The sequence below is a fragment of the Giraffa tippelskirchi genome, chromosome 7 (assembly GCF_054371585.1).
Source record: "Giraffa tippelskirchi isolate mGirTip1 chromosome 7, T2T-mGirTip1v1.2.pri, whole genome shotgun sequence".
NCBI classification, from domain to species: domain Eukaryota; kingdom Metazoa; phylum Chordata; class Mammalia; order Artiodactyla; family Giraffidae; genus Giraffa; species Giraffa tippelskirchi.
The window spans coordinates 151615359-151642822 of record NC_137281.1 but is presented as its reverse complement, the minus strand read 5'-3'; the positions used below and the strand labels follow the sequence as shown (position 1 = coordinate 151642822).

At 39.8% G+C, this 27464-nt stretch overlaps 1 protein-coding gene across 34 annotated transcripts in view; it reads left to right on the top strand.

Moving 5' to 3' along the window:
* Nucleotides 1-27464, top strand: part of CEP128 (centrosomal protein 128) — a 459693-nt gene that overhangs the window by 416620 nt on the left and 15609 nt on the right. For all 34 annotated transcript variants that reach the window (XR_014059627.1, XR_014059626.1, XR_014059628.1 and 31 more), the window contains 2 exons: nucleotides 13549-13626; nucleotides 17221-17334. Coding sequence is in view for 18 of the 34 variants with exons in the window: in XM_081510600.1 (XP_081366726.1) it covers nucleotides 13549-13626; nucleotides 17221-17334 (192 nt within the window). In the remaining 16 variants the exon portion in view is untranslated. The remainder of the gene's footprint in view (nucleotides 1-13548; nucleotides 13627-17220; nucleotides 17335-27464) is intronic.

Genomic DNA, 27464 nt, shown 5'->3' with positions numbered 1-27464 from the left:
CTTTCACTGGGAAAAAAAAGAAAAAAACTTTCTAGTAATTGAAGTTTCAGGAAAACAATTGTTTGTGGCAAATGTCAGATAAATTTGCTCATCAAATAATATTATCAGCTGTTTTATGCCCCCTGGCTTTCATGGTCCATCTTAGTAGGCTCAGGTTTGAAAATTCAGAAACTAGAAAAATCTATTTAAAAATGTATCCTTTTGTTCACATATACTATCTCTCCTCTCTTGCCATTCTTCTGTTCAGCCATTCAGGCCATACCTTCCCAGAGCATCTCAAACATACTTAGAATTCACCTTTAACATTACTTGTTTAGGTGAGCTGTCTGCCAAAATATATTGCTATCACTTCAAATTATTGGTACTTTAAACCAAGTGTGGCCTGGCAGTTGGGTTTCCTTAGGAGATAGTTCTGTTGAATTTTCAATAGTTTTAAAATATTCTAGATAGTCTCTGCTTCTGTCTGCTTTGACAGCGGTTGGCCAGGGAAATGCTTTGTACAAGATCCAAAAGAGTATTTCTAAGTGTTCAAAAAAGGATTAATTATGAAAGCAAACTTTAAAAGTATAGGCAGAGTTGATCTCAGTTACTTTTGAATTAAGTCGCAAAGCCACAATGATAAAAATAAAATACTTTGCCTGATTTCTATTTAGATCTGATCTGCCTGTCACCAGAAACTCATCCATATAGGAGGATTAACTGTTCACATGCGCTTTCAACATCCAAGTGCTGTGTGGGGAGTAATGGAAAATGATTAATTTGTTGTGTCATTCTTTTTTAGAACATGGGGTGGGGGAGTGTAGGACACATCTCTTTGAAAGAAAATAACCCTTTACTTTGAGAACAGAGAAGATTAATTATGTTCACCTCACCAAGGAGCTTTTAAGTAAATTAGCCTGGACTCTGCCTCAGCCAGACTGTTATCATCCCTTATAAGTGTTCCCTATCAGGACCCTCTGCTCTGTGTTAAATATGGAAGAAGCAAATGTGATTGCCTACCTTAGCATGTGTTGAGGCCTTGGGTCGAGGGCTTGGTAATGGTCAGGGAAATGATTAGCTTTGCTCAGAATATGCCCCACATTCTGGGTCATCATGGCCTCCTGAGACAAGCCCTGTCAGCTCATCCAGGGGAGACAGGTTGCTGTTGACATCCTACATCCTTATTAAGATCTTGTTAGGTCCACAGAAGATTTTATTCTTATCTTCTTCTCTTTAACTGTCTGGACCATTTAACTCAACTTTATTGCCCATCATTTTTCTTCTTCTTTTTTTTTTTTCAAATTTTGAGTCTGTGTAAAAATAGTCTCTGTCCTTCACAAAGTCAGATTTTAAGTTGTAGTTAAAAAGAAAATTATGTGTGCTATAAATATATTTCTATTTATAAGTTATAAATGAGTCTGCACTGATGTTTGTGCTGAGATTTTTCCCCCCCATAAAACTAAAATTTGTTGTGTATAATAGCAAATACTCAGCACTGGAAATATAGGGAAGAATATTTGTTGTTGTGCAGTTGCTAAGTCATGTCCAACTCTTTGCGACTCCATGAATTGCAATATACCAGGCTTCCCTGTCTTTCACCATCTCCTGGAGTTTGCTCAAACTCATGTGCGCTGAGTTGGTGATGCCATCCAACCATCTCATCCTCTGTCATTCCCTTCTCCTCCTGCCTTCAATCTTTCCCAGCATCGGGGTCTTTTCCAATGAGTCGGTTCTTTGCATCAGGTGGCCAAAGTATTGGAGTTTCAGCTTCAACATTAGTCCTTCCAATGAATATTCAAGGTGCTTTCCTTTAGGATCAACTGGTTTGATCTCCTTGCTCTCCAAGGGACTCTCAAAAGAAGAATATAAGCCTTTAAGAAATTTGCTGTCTACTGACAAGGACAAATACTCAGGAAAGAATTGGACAGGTGATAGGAGGCATGTGTGTGCATAGGAAGCACTGAGGATGAGCACCTAACCCACAGGTTAGAGGAGATGTCCACAGAATAATGACTAGTATTATCATTGTAACAATAACTAGTGTTTTTTTTTTTTAGTTGAAATATAATTACTTCACAGTGTTGCATTAGTCTCTGCTGTCCACTGAAGTGAATCAGTATGTATACCTATAGCCCTTTGCTCTTAGACCTTCTTCCCTCACATCCACCCCCATCCCACCCATCTGGGTCATCAGAGAGCTCCCTGAGTGCTTACTATTGATGCTGATACTTTGGCCAATACTTGATATCCAATACTTTGGCCACCTGATGGAAAGAGCTGACTCATTTGAAAAGACCCTGATGTTGGGAAAGATTGAAGGCGGGAGGAGAAGGGGACAACAGAGGATGAGATGGTTGGATGGCATCACCGACTCAATGGATATGAGTTTGGGTAAACTCTGGGAGCTGGTGATGGACAGGGAGGCCTGGCGTCCTGCGGTTCATGGGGTCGCAAAGAGTCGGACACGACTGAGCGACTGAACTGAACTGAACTGATTTGGTGCTGAAAGCGTGGCCTCTCTGCACCAGTGCCAAATCAAATCTCAGACATGGAGTTTCGGGTGAAGTAGAAAAAGATAGCTTTATTGTTTTGCCAGGCAAAAGGGGACATAGCAGGTTCATGCCCCCCAAATCTATGTTTCTCTGCCTGGGAGCGTTTGCTGAGGGCTTTTATAACAGTACTTCAGGGTGGAGCAGCTGACAGGATTAAGCGTGTGCAGGGAAGGTCGTGGAAGCCGGAGTCTTGCCGACAAGAAATGCGGGAGACAAAAGGCTTCTCTGCCCAGGATCCCAGCTCTCCAGGGCTCCCACCCCCGTATCACCAGTGCCTCTCCCCATTCTAAGCACTTGGCGTGTGTTAATATATTTGACCCTTAAATAGTTCTGCACTATGGGGGTTCTTATTATACATATTTGCAGATGAAGAAACTGAGTTCCAATGCACACGGGTCAGGAGCTTCCACAGGCACCCGTGACCAGTAAGAAACTAAACCGGGCTTCCCACTCAGACTGCTGAGAACCCGTGCTTTCAACTGCCATGCGAGAGAAGGGGACCAGCCAAGTCTTGCAGAAGGAGAATCCGTGACCTCACTTCAGCAGTGTGTAGAGAATATTCCAGACAGATGGGCCTTCCTTCTGTCAACTGGAGAAAGCAAAAACAAAGCACACAACCCAAAAGTTGAGAATTGTGTCTTCTTTGGTGATCTTACTGAGGACTATATAACCGGAATATAGGCCCCTCCGCTCCGAGGAAGCCAGGATATTGACATATAGAAGTGTTTGCTGAAAAAAAAAAAAAAAATTGTAGTCGAACATCAAAAGATTGCTACTAATCACACACACACAAAAAACCCCCCAGACATCTCAAGTTAATTATTTTAGTGATCTTCTATGTATGGGGACAAGCATGAGTGTGGGTTCATTGAAGTTATTCCTTAGACATGTGTCTTAGCTATCGAGGGCCAATATCCTGTTTATCTTCCTCCTGAATTCCCCTCAGGCACTCCATTGGAGCTGGTTGCAGTGGCTGATGGCAGGTTGCATTTGTTATTTACTGGAATGGCAGGTGACATTTTTTGTCTACAGTGTGCAAAGTCATGATCACACAGAAACTTTGACAGATGGAAAAATATGGAATAACATTTATGGCAATAGAACCAGAAGCTAATTAGCAGATCAAGATCAGGGAAAAACTGTAAAATCTTTTTTCTGTTTTATTTATTTATTTTTTTTAGTTACGACAGTTACAAAAGGAACAAAGAAAAAAAGCAAGTTCTTTGCCTGCTTTTGGTAGTATCTGTTCTAAAAATACAAAATGACAAATATTTGGAGTGATAATTTGATGGGGCAAGCACACAAGAACACAAAGATGTCTTTCTTCCTGTTTTCCTCATGCAATCATTAGCTTTGCTTTCTGCCACAGAAGAATGAAGGTTTTTCCACCCCACAGATATTCCTAGGGAAACGGTAATCCCTATATCGTTTTCTCCTTATTTTACTTTCTCTTTATATAAAACCATTCTTCACACTCTTTCCAACCTTTTAAGCTCCCCACCCACTATGGGAAAAAGGGAAAGCAATAGCAGACTAAATCTAGAGCTAGAAAAGTTCTTAGAGATTGTTAGATCCCACTTTCCCATTTTCTTGACTTGAAAACTGAGGCCCACGGGTTAAACAATTTTCCCAGGTTCATAAAACTGATAGTGGCAAACCTGAGATATAGCTTTGTATCTCCTCATTGCTAATCGGTGATCTTTTCCACTGTGCCTGGCTGTCCTCAAAGAGAAGGCTACTGCAAATAAAAATATTATCTAATTAATCTAAATAACCTAGCATTATAACAGAAACCATTTTGTGAACTTAGGACATTTTCAGAAGTTTATGGTCAGAGCACATGTTCTTGAGATGTAAGAGTGTTTGGGATAAATTTAGAGCCTTTGGTATGGCCTTCTGGGGATTCAGTGCATTCTCCCAGTAAATTTCTCAGGCAGCTCCACCCACATGGCACCCCTGAGGGGGGTCTGAGAGTTTCCACTGCCCAGCAGGTCCCTGACCCGGGGAGTGAGGTGCCTCACCCCCTTCTCACGATGCTCCCAGACTCCACTTGTTCTTCCCTTGCTCGGGGCTGAGGGGCCCGCAGTCTGCAGACAGCATCAGAGGTTCCGTTTGGAGCATGTTACCCCTCTGCACAGAGAAGGAAATGGCAACCCACTCCAGCATTCTTGCCTGGAGAATCCCATGGACAGGAGAGCCTGGAGGGCTACAGTCCATGGGGTCGCAGAGTCAGACACAACTGAGTAACTAACGCACACACCCCTCTGCTCAAAACCCTCAGAAGACCTTCTATCTCATTCAGAATTAAATGAAAAGACTTCACTGTGGCCTTGTAGACTCTAAGATCTTGCCACAGGCTTCTCTGGCCTCCTCTTAGGCTCTCACTCCACCCACCTATAAAACAGTGTCCAAATAGAGTAGCCTTTAATAACTGCTTGCAGCTGGAATGAATGAATATAACCCTCCCCTTTATTGCATAAGATGCATTCATACCTGCAAAAACAAATACCTTCTGAATACCTCTTATGTGGAAACACTGGGTGAATTACTGGGGGAACAGTGGGGAACAATGACAAGTCTTTCCCCACCTGTGATGCTGACTGCCCAGTGTCAACCCAAACCTTGGTCAGATAACCACACAAATTAACGTTAGTACTCGTAGGAGTGCTGCAAAGGAAAGGCTTGTGACGTGGTGGAGAGCTTGTTTGACGGAATCAGTGAAGGCATGGGCACCTTCCCTGAGGGAGGGATGAAAGATAATCACAGTTAACCTGTTCACTTAAGATTTATACTCTTCATTACTAAATAATGTGAATTTTACATTAAGTGTATTCAAGGGGAGTTAATGATATGCATGCTGAAGGCTTTCGGGTAAAGGGTAGTAATGTGCACAATTTACTTTGTAACGTGTGCAAAAAATAAATTGGTTAATGGATAGATGTTGGGAAGGATAGACGGATTGGTATGTAATAAGGCAAATATAACACAGTGTTAATAGTAGAAGCTAGGTGATCAGTATTTGGGTGATCTCTGTAAATTTCTTTCAGATTTCCTATATGCTTGAAAATGCTCATATTGTTGGGGGGAAATGTATTAACCAGATAAGAAGACCGAAGGGAACATTCCCCCCCCCACCGAGGGAACAGTATGTACAAATGTCACTTACGTGCCATAACACTTCCATAACTTTTATGTTTTGGATGATGTCTGTAGAACAGTAAATGGATTTCTAAATATTGGATGTAGTTTTAATTAATTAAGTTTGCCTTGTTTCTGCTTTGTACTCTGTTGACTGATTTTTATTAGCTGTAATATTAGATTGTCACTGACCTCCTTTTCTCCCTTTGAGAATGCTGCAGCTGATAGTATTTCACAGAATCATTTTTTTGGTTTGTTTTATACTTGCTATTTAGAAAGTCCTTGACAGTTTTCAGTGCACTTTCACATTCACGCTTCCTCAATAATCACAGTTAGCCTCAGTGTGGGATAATAGAGGCCATCATTGTGTATGCCCATTTTGCAAATAAAAGGTTGACGCTTAGAAGGGCAGGGGAGGAATTCTGTGCTGGTCCGATGGTTAGGGCTCCGAGCTTTCACTGCCGAGGGTGTGGGTTCGATCCCTGGTGGAGGAACTAAGATCCCCAAGGTGCACGGCGTGGCAAAAAAAAAAAAAAATCAACTAAAAAAGAAGGGCAGGGGAAAGTGATACTCCCCAGACCACAAAATACTGGTAATGTTATTGGAACTATGCTGCTCCATAAATAAGGGAGACTGACTTCTGATTCAGCGTCCCTTCCACCTCACCACTGTTCTCCAAACACATGACTGGGACCAGCACATCCATAAGCACAGTTTCTTAACCTGCCACCTTAAGTAGAAATTGCTAAACTCAATCTCTTTCAGGAAACCCTTGCTTATACTATTTGTCCATTATTAACATGCAATCACATTTTGGAGGCAAACATTCTCAAATTTCTTTTCTTTGTTGAGTACATCTAGTTTCAGTTTTAAGAAATGAAGTGACTTCATATATGAAAGTGTGGACCGCAAGACCCTCCTCCTTGTAGACTGGTTGAAAGGGCCTGATTCATCACCTACCTAGCATACAGAGAACACTAAACTAGTCCTCATTATTCTTTGTATCTTGTTGTTCCTTTATATCAGGAGTGGCAAGAAAAAATATGTAAAGAGGGGATCTGGAGGGAAAGAGAGATGTTTTTTTATTCCTTCTGACTTCCTTTCTCCTTCGACTCATTCTTGATGTTCTCTTATTGGAGAAAAAAAAAATCCCCAAATTAAGATAATAATAAGATCATGTGTTGACTGTAACTTATAATTTGGTTATATCTAGAAATAAAGCAATAATCTAGAATGACAGTTTATGTAGGGTTTTTTATTGTTCTTCACTGAAAAAAATTATTGTGGATGAGATTTGGAAAATACCTAGACTGTCTTCTTTGTTCAAATTTTCCAGTGAAGAAATGCTACCTATTCTCATATTTCATAAGTTTGTGCTTTTAAAGGAAATCTTCTACCACATTTGATTCGAATGCTATTACATGAAGACAAATAGAATTTGTTACTGACAAAAGTTCTGGGTTTTAAATCAAATATAGTAACTGATGTTAAATTGCCACATTAAGCTGATGTTTTGTTTTATCACGCCTGTGTACCCTCTAATCCCAAGACACATGTAAACATTTCTAAGTGGGTGTCTAATTTTGAAATCTCTGTTAAAGTGAAGCCGGCCTCTGTAACCAGGCACCAAATTAAATCTTAGACACACAGTTTCGGGTGAAGTAGAAAAGAAGAGCTTTATTGCTTTGCCCAGCACAGAAAAGCCACAGCGGGCTAATGCCCTCAAAGCTGTGTGTCCCAACCTGGAGGTATAGTGAGAAGTTTTACAGTAATGTGCAAAGAGGACATGGTCAGCTCGTGGACATTCTTCTGATTGGTTGGTGGTGAGGTAGGTGGGAGTCAGCATCATCAACCTTCTGGTTCCAAGAGATCTGGGCAGCAAACTGCCTCGTGGGGAGTTCAGTATCTGCAAAACAGCTCCATTGTTATGTATATCCCTTGTGAGGGAAACTGGACTTTGCCCAAGGCTACCCTATTGTTTTGGTTTTTCTGGACTTCCATGTCTTAGCATCCCCTTCCTTCCCTAATTAGCAACTGTTTGAACCTGCTCCTTAGAACTCTGAGAAGGTCATAGTAGTTTGGTAGTTTAAGTCGCTAGGTTGTATCAGACTCTTGAGACCCCATGGACTGGAGCCCACCAGGCTCCTCCATCCTTGGGATTTTCCAGGCAAAAATACCAGAGTGGGTTTGCTATTTTCTACTCCAGGGGATCTTCCAGACCCAGGAATTGCACCCGGGTCTCCTGCATCGCAAGCGGATTCCTGCATTGCAAACGGATTCTTTACTGACTGAGCTACAGGGGAAGCCTCAAAGAGGCTGAATAAAGCCTATCTTCAGTAATCAAAAAAATGGGGGCGACTCAGAGACTTTTGTGCTCAGGAGTCCCACAGGGTCCCACTTGGTATCAAAGGTACACAATCTAGAAATAAAGGCCTCCACCGATATTCCAAGGAATCCGCACAACTTTGAGCATTGGAGCTCTTTGAAGGATGTATATCTACAAAATGACTTTACCAACCTATTTTCTGCTACTTTTTCGCTTGGTTCCAACAAGTGTCCTACAGTTTGGATGAAAAGAAGACCCTATGAAGCAGATACAGCTGTGCTGGGTTGAGTCCCCGCAAGTGAAAAAGGCAGACAGTCTCTTCTCTTCATGATCTCAGTCTTCCTCTCCTTCCAGCTTGTTTACCCAACTCATTTTACCATCTTTCAGCCATTTGTCAAGAAAAGTTTTGCAGTGGATCTCTTTCCAAATGAAACTGAATTGCAGTTTTGAACCCCAATAAACTGCTTCATAACCTCATTTATTATCTGTAGAGTGCCAGAAATGCACACACATTTTTAAAGTAAAAATATAGATACTATATCCTTTATCATCTGAACCTCAAAACATGTGATTTCAATAGCCCTATAAGAAAATGGTGGTTGTTATATGTTAATAAGAAAATACACACATGGAGTTTTACAAAGAAAAGTATATTTGCTAAAATACACCTATTAAATCTGTTTTGTAAGCTTTGTCTACAGGAGACAGGAATCTTAAGAATTGCAGTGAAGCTCCTTTCTAGTTCCTAATAACTGCTACTTATGTTGTCACACTGTATTATCCAATTTCCCTGAAGTCTGAAGCAGAGGAACGCCTAAAGGAAAATATTCTGTGCACCAGTACAAACTGTTCAGCTCCATAGCAGTTTGGTGTGTGTTGAAGGTTTTGGAATAGTACAATTGCCAGCTGATTCGTGGCCCTTTCCGACAGATATCTAAACATGCCTGTAGGTGCAAAAGCCGGAAGACCTAACAGACAAGATTTCTGAATTTCACTGTTGTTTCTACCACTGGATCTTATCCTTAGTCTAGAGAAAATAAATGAAACAGCAGACGTTTGCTTCTAGGTTTTTAATGTAGAGGCCAGGATTCAGTAGGTTGATTAGAACACGGTAACTCTGCCTTTGTCTTCAGGCGGCCAACATTTATTAAAACATCTCTTGTGGGAAGCTTGTGTGTTATACTAGTGTTGGATGTTACAAAAGAGAAAAGGAAATGTTAGTATCATAAAACTCAATCTCATACCTAACATCCATTAATCAACAGAAAGAATGTCCTGACCCCTGTGTGTGTGTATGTATTGGATGCATGGCTTTAAGCACAGACGCTTCAGAACTGGCAAAATGAAATTCTTCCTGGGTTCAATTTTGCCAAGGATGTATCTTCAAAATTCTACCTGCTAAGAGTTGACGGCTAGCAAGGGATTAGGAATTTACGTAAAGCACATACTGTTACAGCTTCTGGTTGCTATCCTTTTCAATTGGTGATTTACTGTGAAAATAGACTACTTGGGTTTACATACCAATTTTGTCACCATGTGAGTGACTGTAGGGTTATTTACACTTTGATCCTTGGTTGCCTCATCTGCAAAATGGGTATAACATTAGTGTCTCCATTATTTTCAAAAGAGAAATAATCTTTAAACCCCTCTGTGAATGTCTGATTTAGTTTTTCTGGGAAATTGGTTTCAGGAAATTAAAGACAGGTTAAGCACCTGTCATTTGCTAGTGCCATTATTAAAACTTGAGAAGTTGTTTCCTTAATCCTACCAGAGAAGACTTATCTGTACCCTTTAAAGCATTCAACTATGTACGGCAGAAATAATTAACCAACTTAAAAAATAAAGTTTCCCTGACTCTCCTTGAGGTATTTTGCCCTAAGAGTGAGCATGCTATAGGTCCTCATGGTATTTCTAAAATCCAACAAACCCTGTTTAGACTTCCCATCTGCTATTACTTCTTGTGTCTATAGCACAGTTAGCTTTTGGGGGAGAGTGAACTTGAAATGCCATGTAATGTGACAAGACCCTAATCACAGAATCCCAGCCAACCTCACATTAAAAAACAAAACAAAAAATAGAGTTCGAACGTGGATGTGCATACTCTTAAGTCTATATTTGAAAGCGGTAGGTTTAAGCACACTTACATGCATACAGAGAGAGAAGGACAAAAAATAAATGTACTCCCCCAATACCACGTAGTCGTAAAATTATGAAATCTGAGATGCCTGCAAGCCTGGTATCATTATCTTCATTACTTCATATCTTATTGTTCCAGATGCCTTAAAAATCTCAGCATCTGTACATGTAATTTCCTTAAAATAAATGCAGTTAATTTTTTTCTTTGTTTAATTCTTACATCTTTTGCATAGGCATATTCTCCCTCCAGTAAATTAAAAGTTCCTGCAGAACAGAAAGTGTACTGTCCACATCTTAGGGGTTTTTCTGTGTTACCTAGATAATGCACTTGGTGTTAACTGATTGACTAGAATATAAGGATAAAAAGAAAGGCATGTGTACCAGAAAATATTCCTGATGTTGAACTGAACAAGATATTGCAAAACAACCCATAAATGGGATATAAAATAATCACAACTGAAAAAGATGAAGAGAAAGCATGAAGATGTTAACTGAGACACAGCAGGTTGGGGGGGGGGGAGTACAAAAATAACTGTATGTAAGAAGGAACCAGTCAATTGTTTTAAGATTGAAGGTTTACTCAAAAAAAGTCAGCATTTGAATAAGTACCCCCGGACATAATCAAATAGTCAAAATAAACTAGTATGTGTAAACATGCAACAAAAAAACCTTTTTCATGCATCACTTGGTTGATTGAAAATTCTAAGCAAAAATATTTGCATAACCTACTGGTTTTACAGTAGGGAAAAGATTATTTGCTTATTTTAAGATCACAGTGAGTTTAACATATTAATACTTAACCCAAGTTTAGAGGGTCACTTTTGAATGAGAAAAACTGTGAGATGAAAAAATGAAAATAAAGTTTTTAAACAATGACTTGTACTGAAGCTATTGTTTGTGAAGAAGAGTTTATCCAATGGATAAAATTCTGCTTTAAAATCACCATGTCATTGATTTGTATTTTACTATTCAAGGGCCAATATAATTCTTGAGGAAAGCTATAATTTTACTACTTAAATGAATGTAGCATATATGGTGGCTAAAACTACTAGTTCTCCTAAATCTACACATGAGGGGACTATGCTAAGAAGCATGTCATTTTTTTATTGAAATATAGTTCATTAGCAATGCTGTGTTAATTTCTTCTGCACAACATACTGTGACTCAGCTACAAATGTATATGCAGTCTTTTATATTTTTTCTATTATGATTTTCTCAGGATATTGAATAGAGTTCTCTGTGCTGTACAGTAGGACTTTGTTGTTTATCAATTCCATATGTAATAGTTTGCATCTACTAATTTCAAACTTACAGTCCATCCCTTCCCACTCCCCTCCCTTGGCAACCACAAGTCTGTTCTCTATTGTCTGTGAGTCTAAGAAACATGTCGTTTTGATGAATCTGTCCTACACATAAACACATTAAATGAAGCCATTTAAAATGCATGGCGGTTTCAGTTGAGCACATGCTGCAAAAAGACTAACAATAGTACAAGTTAAGGGGAAGGAACAAAATACTTAAGTCCTTTAAGTGGAACTTGAAGTTTAAGTAGAACTTGAAGTTATGGAAGTGACGAAACAGCATTTACAACTTAACAATTTCGAAAAAGTAAAGTAAGGATGTGTCCACTCTTCTCTCAAAAATCACATTAGAAAAATGCAAATATGAAGAAATAGAAACAGTGGTTTACACATTGATAACTAGAAGACATCTATAACTCCAAGTCAAAGAAGATAGGGCAAAATGACTCATAACGATAAAGAGGATAAAATGACTCTTAACATTCCTGTCAAGGGGAGAGCTCTGGAAGGCAAATTTTATTCAGCCTGTAGAATTTCAGAAAGGTTTTTGAGCTGGTGGTACTTTTTTATTGCAGAAGGAAAGAGTGGAAATAAGGACATTGGAAGTGTCTGCAAGGAAGAATTAGAGCCTCCAAACTGTCTCCATCCGTACCTCTCCACACACCTTGCAGGGAGCCATAAGGGAATACTCTGGAGAAGCTCTGAATTAGAGGTGAAGGCAGAGAACAGCATCAGTGTGAGACAGGGATCCGAACAGGAAATAAAAGTGGGTCCATCAGATGATGAGAACACTAGTTCCTAACCCTGTCTAGTTCCCAAAAGAACTCCCCCTGAGAAAAAACCCTCATGTACATATAATTTGGAGACTCCCCCCAGTTTAAAAAAAAAAAAAAGCCATCTGACCACCTGATTAGCCTACAGTTTAATTATACGTCTCAGGTATTTTTGCAATAAATTATGTGCTATGCATTGGTAACTAACAAACCATGAAATCTTACAGCTTAACACTGTGCAAGCCGCTTTTTCATTCCCATGAAGTTCCAATACGGTGGGTGGCTCTCCTCTGCCTTGTAGTTCTGCCTTCTGGAACGTGAGGTCTCCAGGGTTCTTATGGCAGGGTCTCAGATGGAAGAGGGACCACACAGACGCAACTCTCCCGGTCCAGAGTGACACTTGTCACTTTCACTCACAATCTGTTGTGCAGATCTGCTCATGTGGGAGACGTGGAACACTTGGAATATTGGGTGGGCACTAACTTCTCAACAGCTCTGTGCAAACCCATGTGCAGGTTCTTGCAGGACCCTTTCTTCCCATGCCGCAGCCGTGGGGCTTGTTTTCAATTTCATTGAATATTTACAATTCGTTTTGAATGTAAAAGCTGTCTATGTGCCTGCCCTGTGACAGGAGTTAGAATACAGAGGTGTGTATGGTACAGTCTCTGTTCTCAAGGTTATTCTACATTTAACCTCTTAATTCAATATTGGCTTTGAAATAATTTTCAGCTCATTCCCTCTTAGTGGTTATATTGGTGTGTATAAATCAGTGACTAGCTAATCAAAGACTGTAGAAGTTATTGATTTGTAATCAACAGGACCTTTTGTCCCTGTGGCGAAATATTTAATTTCAGATATTCCTTCCAAGTCTTTTGAGAACTGCACTTTTCCTTTTTAACTCAAATAATTGTTGAAAGCTCTTTTCTTCTTTACAATGGCAACATGTAAGGATCTCTAATGTGCTCTGTAGATAAGTAAATGCACATTTATCTGTTTCTCATTATTACCTTGTGATTTATTTCTGATGTGCACTGAAGCCGGTTTGTAAATTAATATGAAATTCTCTATAGAAAGTTTCATAGCGTATCAGTTGAAAGCAGTTATCTAGGAAGAGCTTTGTATCTGAAGCAGTTTGCAAATGCATCTCATATACTTCTTTAAAACTTTTATTTCCTGATTTGAAAACATACATTTATCTTAGAAATACTATTTCTTCTTAGTTGATTCTCTCAAACTACAGCTTGAACTGCTTATACCAGTGGTACAACTGATTTTTAGTAGTTGGATTCTGAGAGTATTGATCAATTTTTTATAATGTTTGCTTGCCTTGTTTTCTTTTCTAGAGTACCCGAGTGGCTTTGGACCATCTGGAGTCTGTGCCTGAGAAACTGAGCCTACTAGAAGATTTCAAAGGCTTCCGAGTGAGAAAGAGTTGGCTTGTCTCTTTCAGTATTTTTATCTGAGTGAGAACAAGTGACATCTTCCTGATGTGCAAAGAAAATTGTAGGGAGGGAGGAAAAACCAAAGAGCTTAGAGACTCTTAGCTCTCAATCTTATCCGAGTTTATTGACATTTGTGAAGCCAGGATTGAAAATAATGGAATTTATATATTAGCACAATAAAGGAAAATAGAGACTTTTACCCTATTACCAGAAGCTCATTTGGCCCCCTAAAGCTTTAATTATAATTTAGAAAAATCTGAGAATTAAAACACATTACATTGGTGATATATAACTGTTTGAATATGTGAATTATCTTCTTTTATTAAATCATTAAATTTCCAGAGTACTGTCTGTCTTAGAGATACAGTATTACACAGGTTATCCCTATACTACAACATATGAATTAAACTCCACATAGAATTTTAGATTTTGTATCCAATGCTACTTATTGATAGAACTCTAACCACAAATGATTTCATTATCGTCAGTTAATTACATATATGGATTTACCTACTATAATTTTTTTTTTAAGTTGCTCATAGAAGAGAGAGGCAAAGCAAATAACCCTGCCACCCAGTCGTGCCCAACAAGGTCCAGACCAGATAGCATCTTCACATGTCCCCTTAGGGATACATATGTAATGGACAGTTTTAGTGATCTGTAATTTTTTGACCCTGTATGAACAAACAAAGGTGAGAGTCTCTTTCTGAAAAACATTTAACCGTTCATTTCACATCGCCTTTAAAATATAACTTATATTTAGGTTCTGCTCAACTCTAACATATCTGAGACTATAGCGAGTGAGAAATAAAAGGCAGATCATACCATATTGGTTTCTTGGAGGTATTAATGCAATTCAGCTTTCAAGGTCTACACTATTTTAAAATTTCACCGTGTATTTTGCTAGTTCAGTAACTGAGCATTTTTGAGCGGGATCTAAGGTGGAGCTGACACATGTGGAAATCTAGAACATCACGTATAGAATAAAACCAAGCATTTCTAGTTTACTTCATTAAAGTTTCACTTCTTTCTCATGATTTGATTTTATATTTGCAGTCTAAATCTCGGTCTCTGTCGAAGAATTACAACAAATGTACAAGAAGATATACTTTCTGTTCACCCTTATATGACCCAATGCGGAAAGGAGGCAATATGTTACACCCATGTCCTTTCCACTTTTTTCTCTGTAGATAATAGAAGTTCTCAAAGTGAGTGAAGGACAGGCAAGAGAGAAAGTATTGGAAACAGGTGGCATTTGTCATCTGAGAAGCGGATGCCTGTCTTATACCAGTATAAAAAAGTAGCATTTATCTCCGGTAACAGCTCCGTTTTCCTCAGTGGCCTACATTAAACAGGACGTTCACAAGTACAATGGAAAAGTTGTTCTCTACTATTGCCAAATTTCTTTATTATTTTTCATCATATGGACTATTAATTATCTATAAATCTAGCTTATGTGTGTGCACACTCACATAGGAAGAGGCCTCTGTGGTGAAATTTTTAGAGACAGAATGTTTTTCAAAACTTAGAATTGTACTTTTAGTCATTCAAATTGAAACGTCTGCCTTTAAAATGGAAAGAAATTCATTTGCAAGTATTACCCACTACATGTGGCAGGCAAAAGCTAAGCATTTTATATTTCTTCAAATCCTCAGAGACACATTGTAGACTGGCATTATTTTCCCTCATTTTACTACTCAGGAAACTGAAGCTTGGAGTGTGTAGATTATATAAAACTATGATATAATTCGGCATATTTATAAGAAAGCCCACCTGTTTTACCTACTGCCTCTAGCCTGAAACCCATTCCATAGGTACTCTAAAGCCATCTAGATGATAAAAAGGGTCATGTAATCAATTAATGAAAACATTGCCTTAAGTAAAAATATATAAAGCCTTTAGATTATTAGATGTAGATTATATTTTCCAAATCCTTAAAACTTTCTAAAATTCAGTATGCAATTAACAAGTTTAAAGACCTAAGTTCTGGTACATGCTCCTGCCCTAGACAAACACTTAATATCTTAGAGCTTATTTCCTCATCCATAAAATGAGAGACTTGAACAATACTATCTCTGTTGTTCTTACTCACACTGCCATCACTAGCATATATGTGAAAATTCATTTCACATGTTTTTGGACAATACTGTAGTCTCTGACAACTAAATGTGAATACAAATGTCATCTTTCTTAGATGATCTCAACTTTATTCTTATTTAAAGGCGTCGTAGTCTCTGTCTCTCTCTTTCTCTCTGTCCCTCCCTCCCCCCCACTTCATTTTTTTTTTAAATCCTTATTTTGGAAGCACTGGTTCAGCACCACAATCCTACATTTAAACATTACATATTTGATATGAGGAGAGGGAACAGCTTTGGGTTCCAAGGTCACTCTGCCACAAATTGCCTAGCCTTAGACAGGTCATTCTTAACTTACATGGCCTGTAACTTTTTTTTTTAATAAAAATGATAACTTTGGAATTCTAATACCCCTTCTAATCTGAACATTCAAAAAGTTATTTGGGGCTATTTGGGGAACTAAATTCTATAGATGATTTTTCTTATATATGAAAATCAGTTGCCCTAATTCTGTTTAATTTCTCCCTAATTCATACTAGACATGTGTCTACATAGGGGACTTCCCTGGCAGTCCAGTGGTTAAGACTCCAGGCTTCCAATGCAGGGGGGCCCAGGCTCGATGCCTGGTTGGGGAACCAAGATCTGATATGGCCCACAGTGCGGCCAAAAAAAAAAAAGAATTGTCTAAGTAACAGGCTGCAGTGACTGTTTGCTGTGTTCTATCCTCTCTCCCCAGAAAGAAGTGAAAATAAGAAGGCAGGCAGGCCCTGGTAATTTTTTCTGTCTTAACTTATTACCTGAATCTTTTTATGCTTTTGAGGGCAGGTGAGCTATTCTTTTTTTCTTTTTCCTTTAAGATATTTTTGATGTGGACCATTTTAAAAGTCTCTATTGAATTTGTTACAAGATTGCTTCTATTTTACGGTGTTGGTCTTTTGGCCCTGAAGCATATGGGGTCAGAGTTCCCCAATCAGGGATCGAACCCATACCCGCTGCATTGGAAAACAAAGTCTTAACCACTGGACCACCAAGGAAGTCCCAAGATGAGCTATCCTTACGTTTACAAATCTACATGAAATAATAGTTAAAAGGTAGTGTATTGAAGAAAGAGAATTTTTTTTTTTGCTAAGTGCAATTCTAAGGGACAGTATATACCATCCAAAAGTGGTATGGTATCATTAAATACCATCTTCAGACAACGCACTGTTTCTTTAAATTTTTCCCTTCACCTAAAGGGTGTCAGTCATTTCAGATTGGCATGGGGACCACCAGTGGGAAAAAAAAATGCCGTTAACTTTCGTGGGACTCTCTTTTTATTTTTAATGGTAGCATCTAAAGTGACCATCTTTTTCCTTACCCTTGGGAACCTGTGATTTCTCTGTATATCTCTCTAAATGCCTAAATGATTTATTATCTAGGTATCAAAACTTTCTCAGCTTAATTTCAAGCTCTGGTTTCTCTTTCATCTACCAATTTAGACCCTTTCTTGTTTTTGCAGGGTTCCCGCAGTTTTTCTGACAGAATTGACGGGAGATACTCAAAATACCGAGTTCACAGAGAGTCTCCTCCGCAGTGCTGGGATGACACCAAGCACGGAATCCAAAGCTTCAGAGTATGTCCTTTATATACATTTTCAGACTTTGGGTGTTATCCATGGTTATGGCTACAGCTTTCTAAGTAGGCCCTATGGCGTTTGTATAAGGGTATTTATGAAAGAAATGTCTTGATGTAGGAGATAGATCTTCAATTTTGTAGAAGTAGAAAATAAATATTCAGGGATCATGTTTATAACTTTATCTGAGAACTAATTTTTAAGTGTATGCCATTGTGGCTCAGCTGGTAAAGAATCCGCCTGCAATGCAGAAGACCTGGGTTCGATCCCTGGATTGGGAAGATCCCCTGGAGAAGGTAAAGGCTACCCACTCCAGTATTCTGGCCTAGAGAATTCCATGGACTGTATAGTCCATGCGGTGGCAAAGAATTGGACACGACTGAGTGACTTTCGCGTTCTTTCACTTTCACTTTGTTGCTTAATATGATGTTTGTCTATGGGAATTGATGCTGCTTAGGAAATCCTGATGGGCTTCCCAGATGGCTCAGTGGAAAAGAATCTGCCTGCTAATGCGGGAGATGTGGGTTCGATCCCTGGATTGGGAAGATCCCCTGGAGAAGGAAATGACAGCCTACTCCAATATTCTTGCCTGGGAAATCTCACAGGTAGAGGAGCCTGGTTCGCTACAATCCATGGTGTCACAAAGAGTCAATAAGAAATCCTGAGCCAGGAAACCCCTGGCCTCTCGATTGGTCAGAGGCTTAGCGTGGATGGCCACCCTCCTCACTGTGTAAGCCTGACTACTCCTCTCGGCGCTGAAGTCCTCAGTAGGTGAAATAGCATCTAGTATTTCCTAGGATTGGCGTTTATAGTCATTCATTTCATGACGATAAGAGCTCCATATTACTACTTCTGTCCGTGATTCATTAGTGGGGAACCATATAAGAGACTGAGAAGATTTGACCTAAATTACGAAAAGCCTACCATTCCCTAGAAGCTGTCCAAGACCCATGTGGGGTATGGGTGACTTGAAACTCATTTGACCCTGAACAGTTATCAGCCTAGAGCTGAATTGCTTCACCCCAGCATTAGTGACATGTATGCCAGGTAATTCTTTGTTGCAGAGGCTGTCCTAGGCATTGTAGGATGTTAAGCAGCATCTCTAAGAATCTCCTCACTGGACACCAGTCTCATTCCCCATCCCGAGTTGTGGCATCCACAAGTGTCTCTGGATGTTGCTGGGCATCCCCTGGAGGGCAAAACTGCCCTCTCCCTCTCACTGAGAACAGTGAGCTAGAGAGGATCCATCTATAGTGCACTCCAAGTCAATGTAGAAAAGAAAGCTAAACTTTCAGCTCTTTATGTTCTTACAAAGTTCAATATGTATACATATTCATTACACTGTATATATTCACTTATTTCAGCCAAGTGTAATTATTTTTAAGGTGCTTCTTCCCTCCTCTGAATGTAATTGGATGGAATGCTCAGTGGATGTAAAGGCAGTATTCATTGACATAAGTCCTCCCTGGCATGCTGAAAACAAACGCTTCACTTCCCCCACCCCAAACAAAAACTTAACACAGTATGCCGTGTTATTTATGCCCTTACTGTGAAGAGGGCGGCCTGTGACTTTGTGCTTTTTTATACCTTTTCTCTTTATATTGGTATTATTGACTATAGCAACAACCTTGTTATCTTATATGGCAAATTTTAAGTTCGCTGAATTGTCTTCCAACATTCTCATCAGGTCTCATATACTCAAGCATTTCTCTGCCACTTAGAGTGCCACTGACTTAAGCAGAAGAACAAGGCTTAGATAACAATAGCCAATACTAATAACTACTCGTTATTGAGCACGTATTAGAACAAACTGCATGAAACTGCCCTTCTTGTATGTGTCTGATGCTTTATATGCACTATCTCATTTAATCCTCACAGCAACCCTCTTTTTTTTTTTTTAAACCACTGAAGAAAACCAGGTTATAGAGGGATTAAGTGGTTGGATCGTGGTTGAAACCTAAATCTGCCTGGCTACAAGAATCCATATCCTTGACCACCAGGCTATTAGAGTGTAAAGTTGGATCTGCTATCCCTTAATTTTTTTTTAGAAGTCACCAAATGTAGGACAATATCTCTAATAAATAAAAGTCTGTTTTCTCCAAAAGTTCAGAAACACAATGTATGCCTCTTAGTTCAAGAGGTCTAAAAGCAAATGAAACATTTAAAACATTGTTTCCCAATACAGTTAGATTCAGTATCAGGTGAATCAGTATCAGGTGAATCTAGTGGCACCCAAATTGCTGTAAATCAATGCAATTTCTGTAACAGCATATGGCAAAGCTCTGAATGTTTAACATGTTCAGCAAGTAATCTCATTGGAGTTCTCTTTAAAATTAACGTTTGCAGCTGAAGAGGAAATCAAGCCTGATTTTGTGAGGCCAACACTTAGCAAAATGAGAAATAAGTTTGAAAATTTTGCAAATAGGCAGTACAAATACAGGAAAGATCCACAAAGCGCATTGTATGATGACATTGTTCCACATTAATACTACTTAAACATTTGTAAATGTTGATCCATTTCAGTGATGAATATGTAGGTTATTATCCTGTGTAGCAGATGTCTGGCCTGAAATAATGCAGTGATCTAACGCAAAACTCATGAGACTGTCACATTTTTTGTAGTCATTATTGAGAAAAATGTGAGAGCACATTTTTGCGAATCATGGGTACCAATGATCATTTGCTTATATGCTTTTCATAAAAATAAGTTATTAAGAATGAAAGGGGGGGCAGCTTTAAAAGAAATAAGTTCATATGGGGAGGAAAAAATTGTTAATTTCTTAGCTTCCTGGATAACCAGAGAAGCTGCCTCTGATTTGTTGTTGTTCAGTCACTCAGTTAAGTCCATCTCTTTGCAACACCATGGATTGCAGCATGCCAGGCTTCCCTGTCCTTCACTATTTCCCAGAGTTTGCTCAAACTCTGTACATACTATATTGCCAAAGCACTGCATTACCTGCCGGAGATGGGGGTGGCAGCACATATAAACATACAGAAGGCAGGTCTTCAAGTAGAGAATAGTATCAAATAGTGTCATCTTAATCCTTATAGATAATTTCTATACAGTTGTTTTAGCACACAGTTTGGCAGACTACCAGCCGTGGGCCAAATCTTGCCTGCTGACTGCTTTTGTAAGTAAAGTTTCCTTGGAAAACCGCCTCATTCACTTATTCATGTGTTGTCTATGGTAGCTTTCATGCTCAATGGCAGAGCTGAGTAGTTGCAACAGAAACTGTATGGCCTGCAAAGCCTCATATATTTATCATCAGGCCCTCTATGGGAAAATTTTGCCAACTCCTGGTTTAGAAAAAGGAGACTTTTACCAAGCTATTCTTACTTCCTTTACATGTTACGTAAAATATTCTCTTCATTCATCAGTCCAGTACATGCTACGCAAGCTCTTTGTAAAGTCCTAATACTATCCATTCATTCAACAAATATTTGTTGAGTTTCAGCCATGTGCCAGGAACTTTCTAGGTGCATGGGAATCACATCAGTGAACAAAACAAAGATCTCTGCCTTTGAGAGCTTCTGTTCTTAAGGTCAGATCTTCAGGTTTGTTGTTGCTGAATACAACATCCAGCAAAAATATATTGAATTTCCACTGTGTACAAGACACAGCACTGGAAGGTGGAGAGAATGATGGCATTTTAATAGGAAAAATCATTACCAATCTTTAGGAACTCAAATAACTAGTACAAAGGAGAAAGGGATAAATGCTGTAAAGACGACCCCATTAGGGGACTTCCCTGATGAGCCAGTAGTTAAGAATCCACCATCCGATGCAGGGGATACAGGTTCGATCCCTGGTGGGGGAACTAAGATCCCACAAGCCACGGGGGAGATAAGCCCACATACCACAACTCCTGAACCCGTGCCCTCTAGAGCCTGGGCTCCACTTTCCTCTGCAACTACAGAAGGCCGGTAGGCTGCCTTAAGGCCCAGCACAGCCCCCCCAATTTTTTTAATCGATCCCAATAAACAGCAGTGGAAGTTCAGAGAAGAAAGATGCTCCAAAGTCTTTTGAAAAGAGGCTCGTGATGACAAGGTACACGGAAGTGTTTTATCCTCATCTGTTTGGAAAAGAATCGCTGTTAGCATTACAGTCGTAGAACCCTGACTGTATTACTGTTGACAGACAAATAGCTGTTGGAACAGCATAACCACGTTGGCAGCTGGCTTCGCTCATGTTTTCGCTGATGTCAGAAGGCAGTGAGACATCCAATATGACCGCACTGCTGCTGGTGGAGGGGGGAGTTTAGTAGAAAGTATGCAAGTCAGATTCCCTTTCAATCCAGAAAGAGACTCATCACCCACTGTTTACTCCAATGGCCATCACCAGGTTCAAAAGGATCAGGTTTCTAGAAACCCATCAAGATTTTCACAGGACCAATGTCAACAGTTGCTGAGAGCATAATGTAATGCTGTACTGAGCTTCCTAAGTTCACTGGACGAAGCCTGATCTCAAAGTATATACAGAGACTTCAATTCAGTGCTGAATCAGACACAGCGTTGTGTCACAACAGAAGCATTTCACAACTCCTTTCATCAGGCCTAACTGGGTTTCTGTAAGACAACAGACTTCCTTGCTGTCCCAGCTGTTTTGAATAGAACAGAATGTTCAACAGTCAGCCAATAATATAGCATTGCTAATTGGAATTCACAGAGGAGCATGGTTTTGTCCAAGATATTCCCATTTGCTACCTGCCCTTTTTGCTCTCTACCCATGTTCAATATATGGTTTTAATTAGCAGTGGAGTTTTTGGTGAAATCACAAAAGGCATGTTTTGTTCCCATCCTTCCTCCTCCCGAAAAGAAAATCATGATTTTCAATTTCCAGCAGAAGAGCTAGTAGGCAACTTCTCTTTAAAGAAGCAGATGTTTTACAGGATAAGATGAGGTGGGTAAGGAAGCGATGATAATGGCTTTCAGCACAGGTTATGAAGGCAGAGTCTGACAAAGCCGGTTGTCATATTTGCTCAGTGTAAGCACGTGTATGCTGCTCGTAGAAGCTGTTTCTCCGTGCTTGAATCGCTCCGTGGTTTGTTTATGCTTTGCTCATAGCAATTAATGACTGTTTGCACTTTCTCTCTAAGGTCAGCTATTTCTGTCCATATTTTAAATCGTCTACGATTGTTAGCTTCTGAAGCATGCAATATATAACTCACGGTGCAATTCACAATTGGAGGTGATTTTCACTTAATGACTATTAAAATATATCATCACATACCTAATACACCTAATACCTAATAATACACATACCTAAGTGTATTACTTAGGTAATTTTACAGATATTGCTTTGGAATAGTAGTGGCAATCACTGTGGAAACTGAGGGAGCTTTAACCTCATAATACTCCAATTATCTGACTTATAACCACCTCTCTCCATGCTTTATAAAGAAGTTGTGTGTAAACTGCTATGTAAGTGTAGCTCTATGCTTCTGCCAGCCCCAAGCAATTTGCCATCATTTAAGCCTCTCCTGGAAAGAAAGAAAGTGAAGTCCCTCAATCTTGTCTGACTCTTTGTGACCCCGTGGACTATAGCCTGCCAGGCTCCTCCATCCAAGGGATTCTCCAGGCAAGAATACTGCAGTGGGTTACCATTTCCTACTCCAGGGGATCTTCCTGATCCAGGGATGAAACCCTTGTCTCTTGCAACCCCTACATTGGCAGGCAGATTCATTATCATTGAGCCATCTGGGAAGTCCTATATAGAGATTTAGTGCAAGGGTCCCCAACCTTTGTGGCACGGACCAGAAATGGCCCTTGGCCTGAATTAGGACCCTAGCTACATAGCAGGAGATGAGTGGTGGGCAAGCAATGCTTTGCCTGTATTTACAGTCTTTCCCCATCGCTCACATTAAGGCCTGAGTTCCACCTCCTATCAAATCAGCAGTGGCATTAGATTCTCTTAAGAGCTTGAACCCTACTGCACTTGAATCAACCCAAACCCCCTTCCCCCATCATTGGAAAAATTGTCTTCCACAATGCTGGTCCCTGGTGCCAAAAAGGTTGAGGACTGATGATTTAAGGTGCAAGACTAATGTTTAAAAAAAAAAAACTAAAGTAAGTCACTTTAAGTGACTTTTAAAGTAAAGGGTGTGACTTTTTAAAGTAAAGTGACACTTTTTAAAGTGTCACTCTTTGTGACACTATGGACCTGTAGCCCGCCAGGCTCCTCTGTCTGTGGGATTCTCCAGGCAAGAATACTGGAGTGGGTTGCCATTCCCTTCTCCAGAGGATCTTCCCTACCCAGGGATCGAACCCGGGTCTCCCACATTGCAGGCAGATTCTTTACCGTCTGAGCCATCGGGGGCAGAGGGGAAACTGATGATTTGAGGTGCAAGTCTAATCTTTAAGTTACCATAAAAGAAATAGTAAATATAGCTAAAGGTAAATGCTGAAATTTGGGAAATGCTATTCTATGGATTATATGACTTTTGAGGGCAGACACTGTCTGCCTTATCTTTGACTCCAGAATACACAATGCATGCTAATTTGATGATTAAACTTTTTTTTCCCTAACTTCAGCCTGTTATGGAATTCTAACAGATTTCATTGTTATTTTTCCAGTAATGGTTAGATGACACATCTGAAACCTCCTAGGCAAATGAATCATGCTGAACTCTGAAGCAGTTTTTGTTCTTTTGAACTGATTAAGACTAACTTTCCAGCCATAATATTTAACTAGTTGATTGCATCTTGCTATTTTAAAAGTTAAACAAAAGGTTGCCAAATAAGTTGAGATATTTTTTTTTGCTATAAAACCTGAAAATAGCAAAGGAGCAAAAGTGATTATTTAGGAGTCAACATGGGTACTTGTATGAGCATATTTTTTGCTATTGTTGTGCAGTTGCTAAGACATGTCCAACTTTTTGCGACCCCAAACTGGACTGCAGCACACCAGGATTCCCTGTCCTTCACTACCTCTCAAAGTTTGATCAAATTCACATCCATTGAGTTGATAATGCTATCTAACCATTTCATCCTCTGTCACCCCCTTCTCCTTCTGCCCTCAATCTTTCCCAGCATCAGGGTCTTTTCCAATGAGTCAGTTCTTCCAATCAGGTGGCCAAAGTACTGGAACTTCAGCTTCAGCATCAGTCCTTCCAATGAATATTCAGGACTGATTTCCTAAGTTAACTGCCTTGATCTCCTTGCTGTCCAGGGGATTCTCAAGAGTTTTCTCCAACACCACAGTTCGAAAGCATGAATTCTTTGGCGCTTACTTTTCTTTATGGTTCAACTCTCACATCCATACATGGCTACTGGAAAAACCACAGCTTTGACTAGGTGGACTTTTGTCCACAAAGTGACGTCTCTGCATTTTAATACACTGTCTAGGTTGGTCATAACTTTCCTTCCAAGGAGCAAGTCTCTTTTAATTTCATGGTTGTAGTCACCATCTGCAGTGATTTTGGATCCCAAGAAAATAAAATCTGTCAGTGCTTCCACTTTTTCCCCTTCTATTTGCCATGAACTGATGGGACCAGATGCCATGATCTTAGTTTTTTGAATGCTGAGTTTTAAGCCGGCTTTTTCACTCTCCTCTTTCACTTTCATCAAGAGGCTCTTTAGTTCCTCTTCATTTTCTGCCAATAGAGTGGTGTCATCTGCATATCTGAGGTTGTTGATATTTCTCCCAGCAGTCTTGAAGCCAGCTTGTAATTCATCCAGCCCAGCATGTAGCATGATTTACTCTGCATTTAAGTTAAATAAGCAGGGTGACAATATACAGCCTTGACATACACCTTTCCTAATTTTAAACTAATTTTTCCTAAATTTAAATACCTGGAGTAACAGGCAGGTTTGGCCTTGGAGTACAGAATAAAGCAGGGGAAAGGCTAATACAGTTTTGCCAAAGGAATGCCCTGGTCATAGCAAACACCCTTTTCCAACAACACAAGAGAAGACTCTACACAGGGACATCACCAGATGGTCAATACTGGAATCAGATTGATTATATTCTTTGCAGCCAAACATGGCAAAGCTCTATACAGTCAGCAGAAACAAGACCGGGAGCAGACTGTGGCTCAGATCATGAACTGCTTATTGCCCAATTCAGACTTAAATTGAAGAAAGTAGGGAAAACCACTCGACCATTCAGGTATGACCTAAATCAAATCCCTTTCTATTATACAGTGGAAGTGACAAGTAGATTGAAGGGATTAGATCTGATAGACAGAGGGCCTGAAGAACTATGGACGGAGGCTCGTGACATTGTACAGGAGGGAGGGATCAAGACCATCCCCAAGAAAAAGAAATGCGAAAAGGCAAAATGATTGTCTGAGGAGGCCTTTCAAATAGCTATGAGGAGAAGAGAAGTGAAAGGCAAAGGAGAAAAGGAAAAATATACCCGTTTGAATGCAGAGTTCCAAAGAATAGCAAGGAGAGATAAGAAAGCCTTCCTCAGCGATCAGTGCAAGGAAATAGAGGAAAGCAATAGAATGGGAAAGACTAGAGATTTCTTCAAGAAAATTAGGGATACCAAGGAAACATATCATGCAAAGATGGGCTCAATAAAGGACAGAAATGATATGGACCTAACAGAAGCAGAAGATATTAAGAAGAGGTGGCAAGAATACACAGCAGAACTGTACAAAAAAGATCTTCACAACCCATATAATCACTATGGTGTGATCACTCACCTAGAGCCAGACATCCTGGAACGTGAAGTCAAGTGGTCCGTAGAAAGCATCACTACGAACAAAGCTAGTGGAGGTGATGGAATTCCAGTTGAGCTCTTTCAAATCCTAAAAGATGATGCTGTGAAAGTGCTGCACTCATTATGCCAGCAAATTTGGAAAACTCAGCAGTGGCCACAGGATTGGAAAAGGTCTGTTTTCATTCCAATCCCAAAGAAAGGTAATACCAAAGAATGCTCAAACTACCGCACAATTGCACTCATCTCACACGCTAGCAAAGTAATGCTCAAAATTCTCCAAGCCAGGCTTCAACAGTACGTGAATGCTGAACTTCCAGATGTTCAAGCTGGATTTAGAAAAGGCAAAGGAACCAGAGATCAAATTGCCAACATCTGTTGGATCATAGAAAAAGCAAAAGAGTTCCAGGAAAACATCTATTTCTGCTTTATTGACTATGCCAAAGCCTTTGACTGTGTGGATCACCACACACTGTGGAAAATTCTTCAAGAGATGGGAATACCAGACCACCTGACCTGCCTCCTGAGAAATCTGCATGTAGGTCAAGAAGCAACAGTTAGAACAGGACATGGAAACAGGCTGGTTCCAAATCAGGAAAGGAGTACGTCAAGGCTGTATATTGTCACCCTGCTTATTTAACTTATATGCAGAGTACATCATGAGAAACACTGGGCTGGAGGAAGCACAAGCTGGAATCAAGATTCCTGGGAGAAATATCAATAACCTCAGAAATGCAGATGACACCATCCTTATGGTAGAAAGCAAAGAAGAATTAAAGAGCCTCTTGATGAAAGTGAAAGAAGAGAGTGAAAAAGTTGGCTTAAAGCTCAACATTCAGAAAACTAAGAAGATGGCATCTGGTGCCATCACTTCATGGGAAATAGATGGGGAAACAGTGGAAACAGTGTCAGACTTTATTTTTTGGGGCTCCAAAATCACTGCAGATGGGGACTGCAGCCACGAAATTAAAACACACTTGCTCCTTGGAAGGAAAGTTATGACCAACCTAGACAGCATATTAAAAAGCAGAGACATTACTTTGCCAACAAAGGTCCATCTGGTCAAAGCTATGGTTTTTCCAGTAGTCATGTATAGATGTGAGAGTTGGACTCTAAAGAAAGCTGAGCTCCAAAGAATTGATGCTTTTGAACTGTGGTGTTGGAGAATACTCTTAAGAGTCCCTTGGACTGCAAGGAGATCCAACCAGTCCTTCATAAAGAAAATCAGCTCTGAATATTCATTGGAAGGACTGATGCTGAAGCTGAACTCCAATACTTTGGCCACCTGATATATAGAACTGACTCATTTGAAAAGACCCTGATGCTGGGAAAGATTACAGGCGAGAGGAGAAGGGGATGACAGAAGATGAGATGGTTGGATGACATCACCGACATGGACATGAGTTTGAGTAAACTCTGGGAGTTGATGTTGGACAGGCAGTCCTGGCGTGCTGCAGTCCATGGGGTT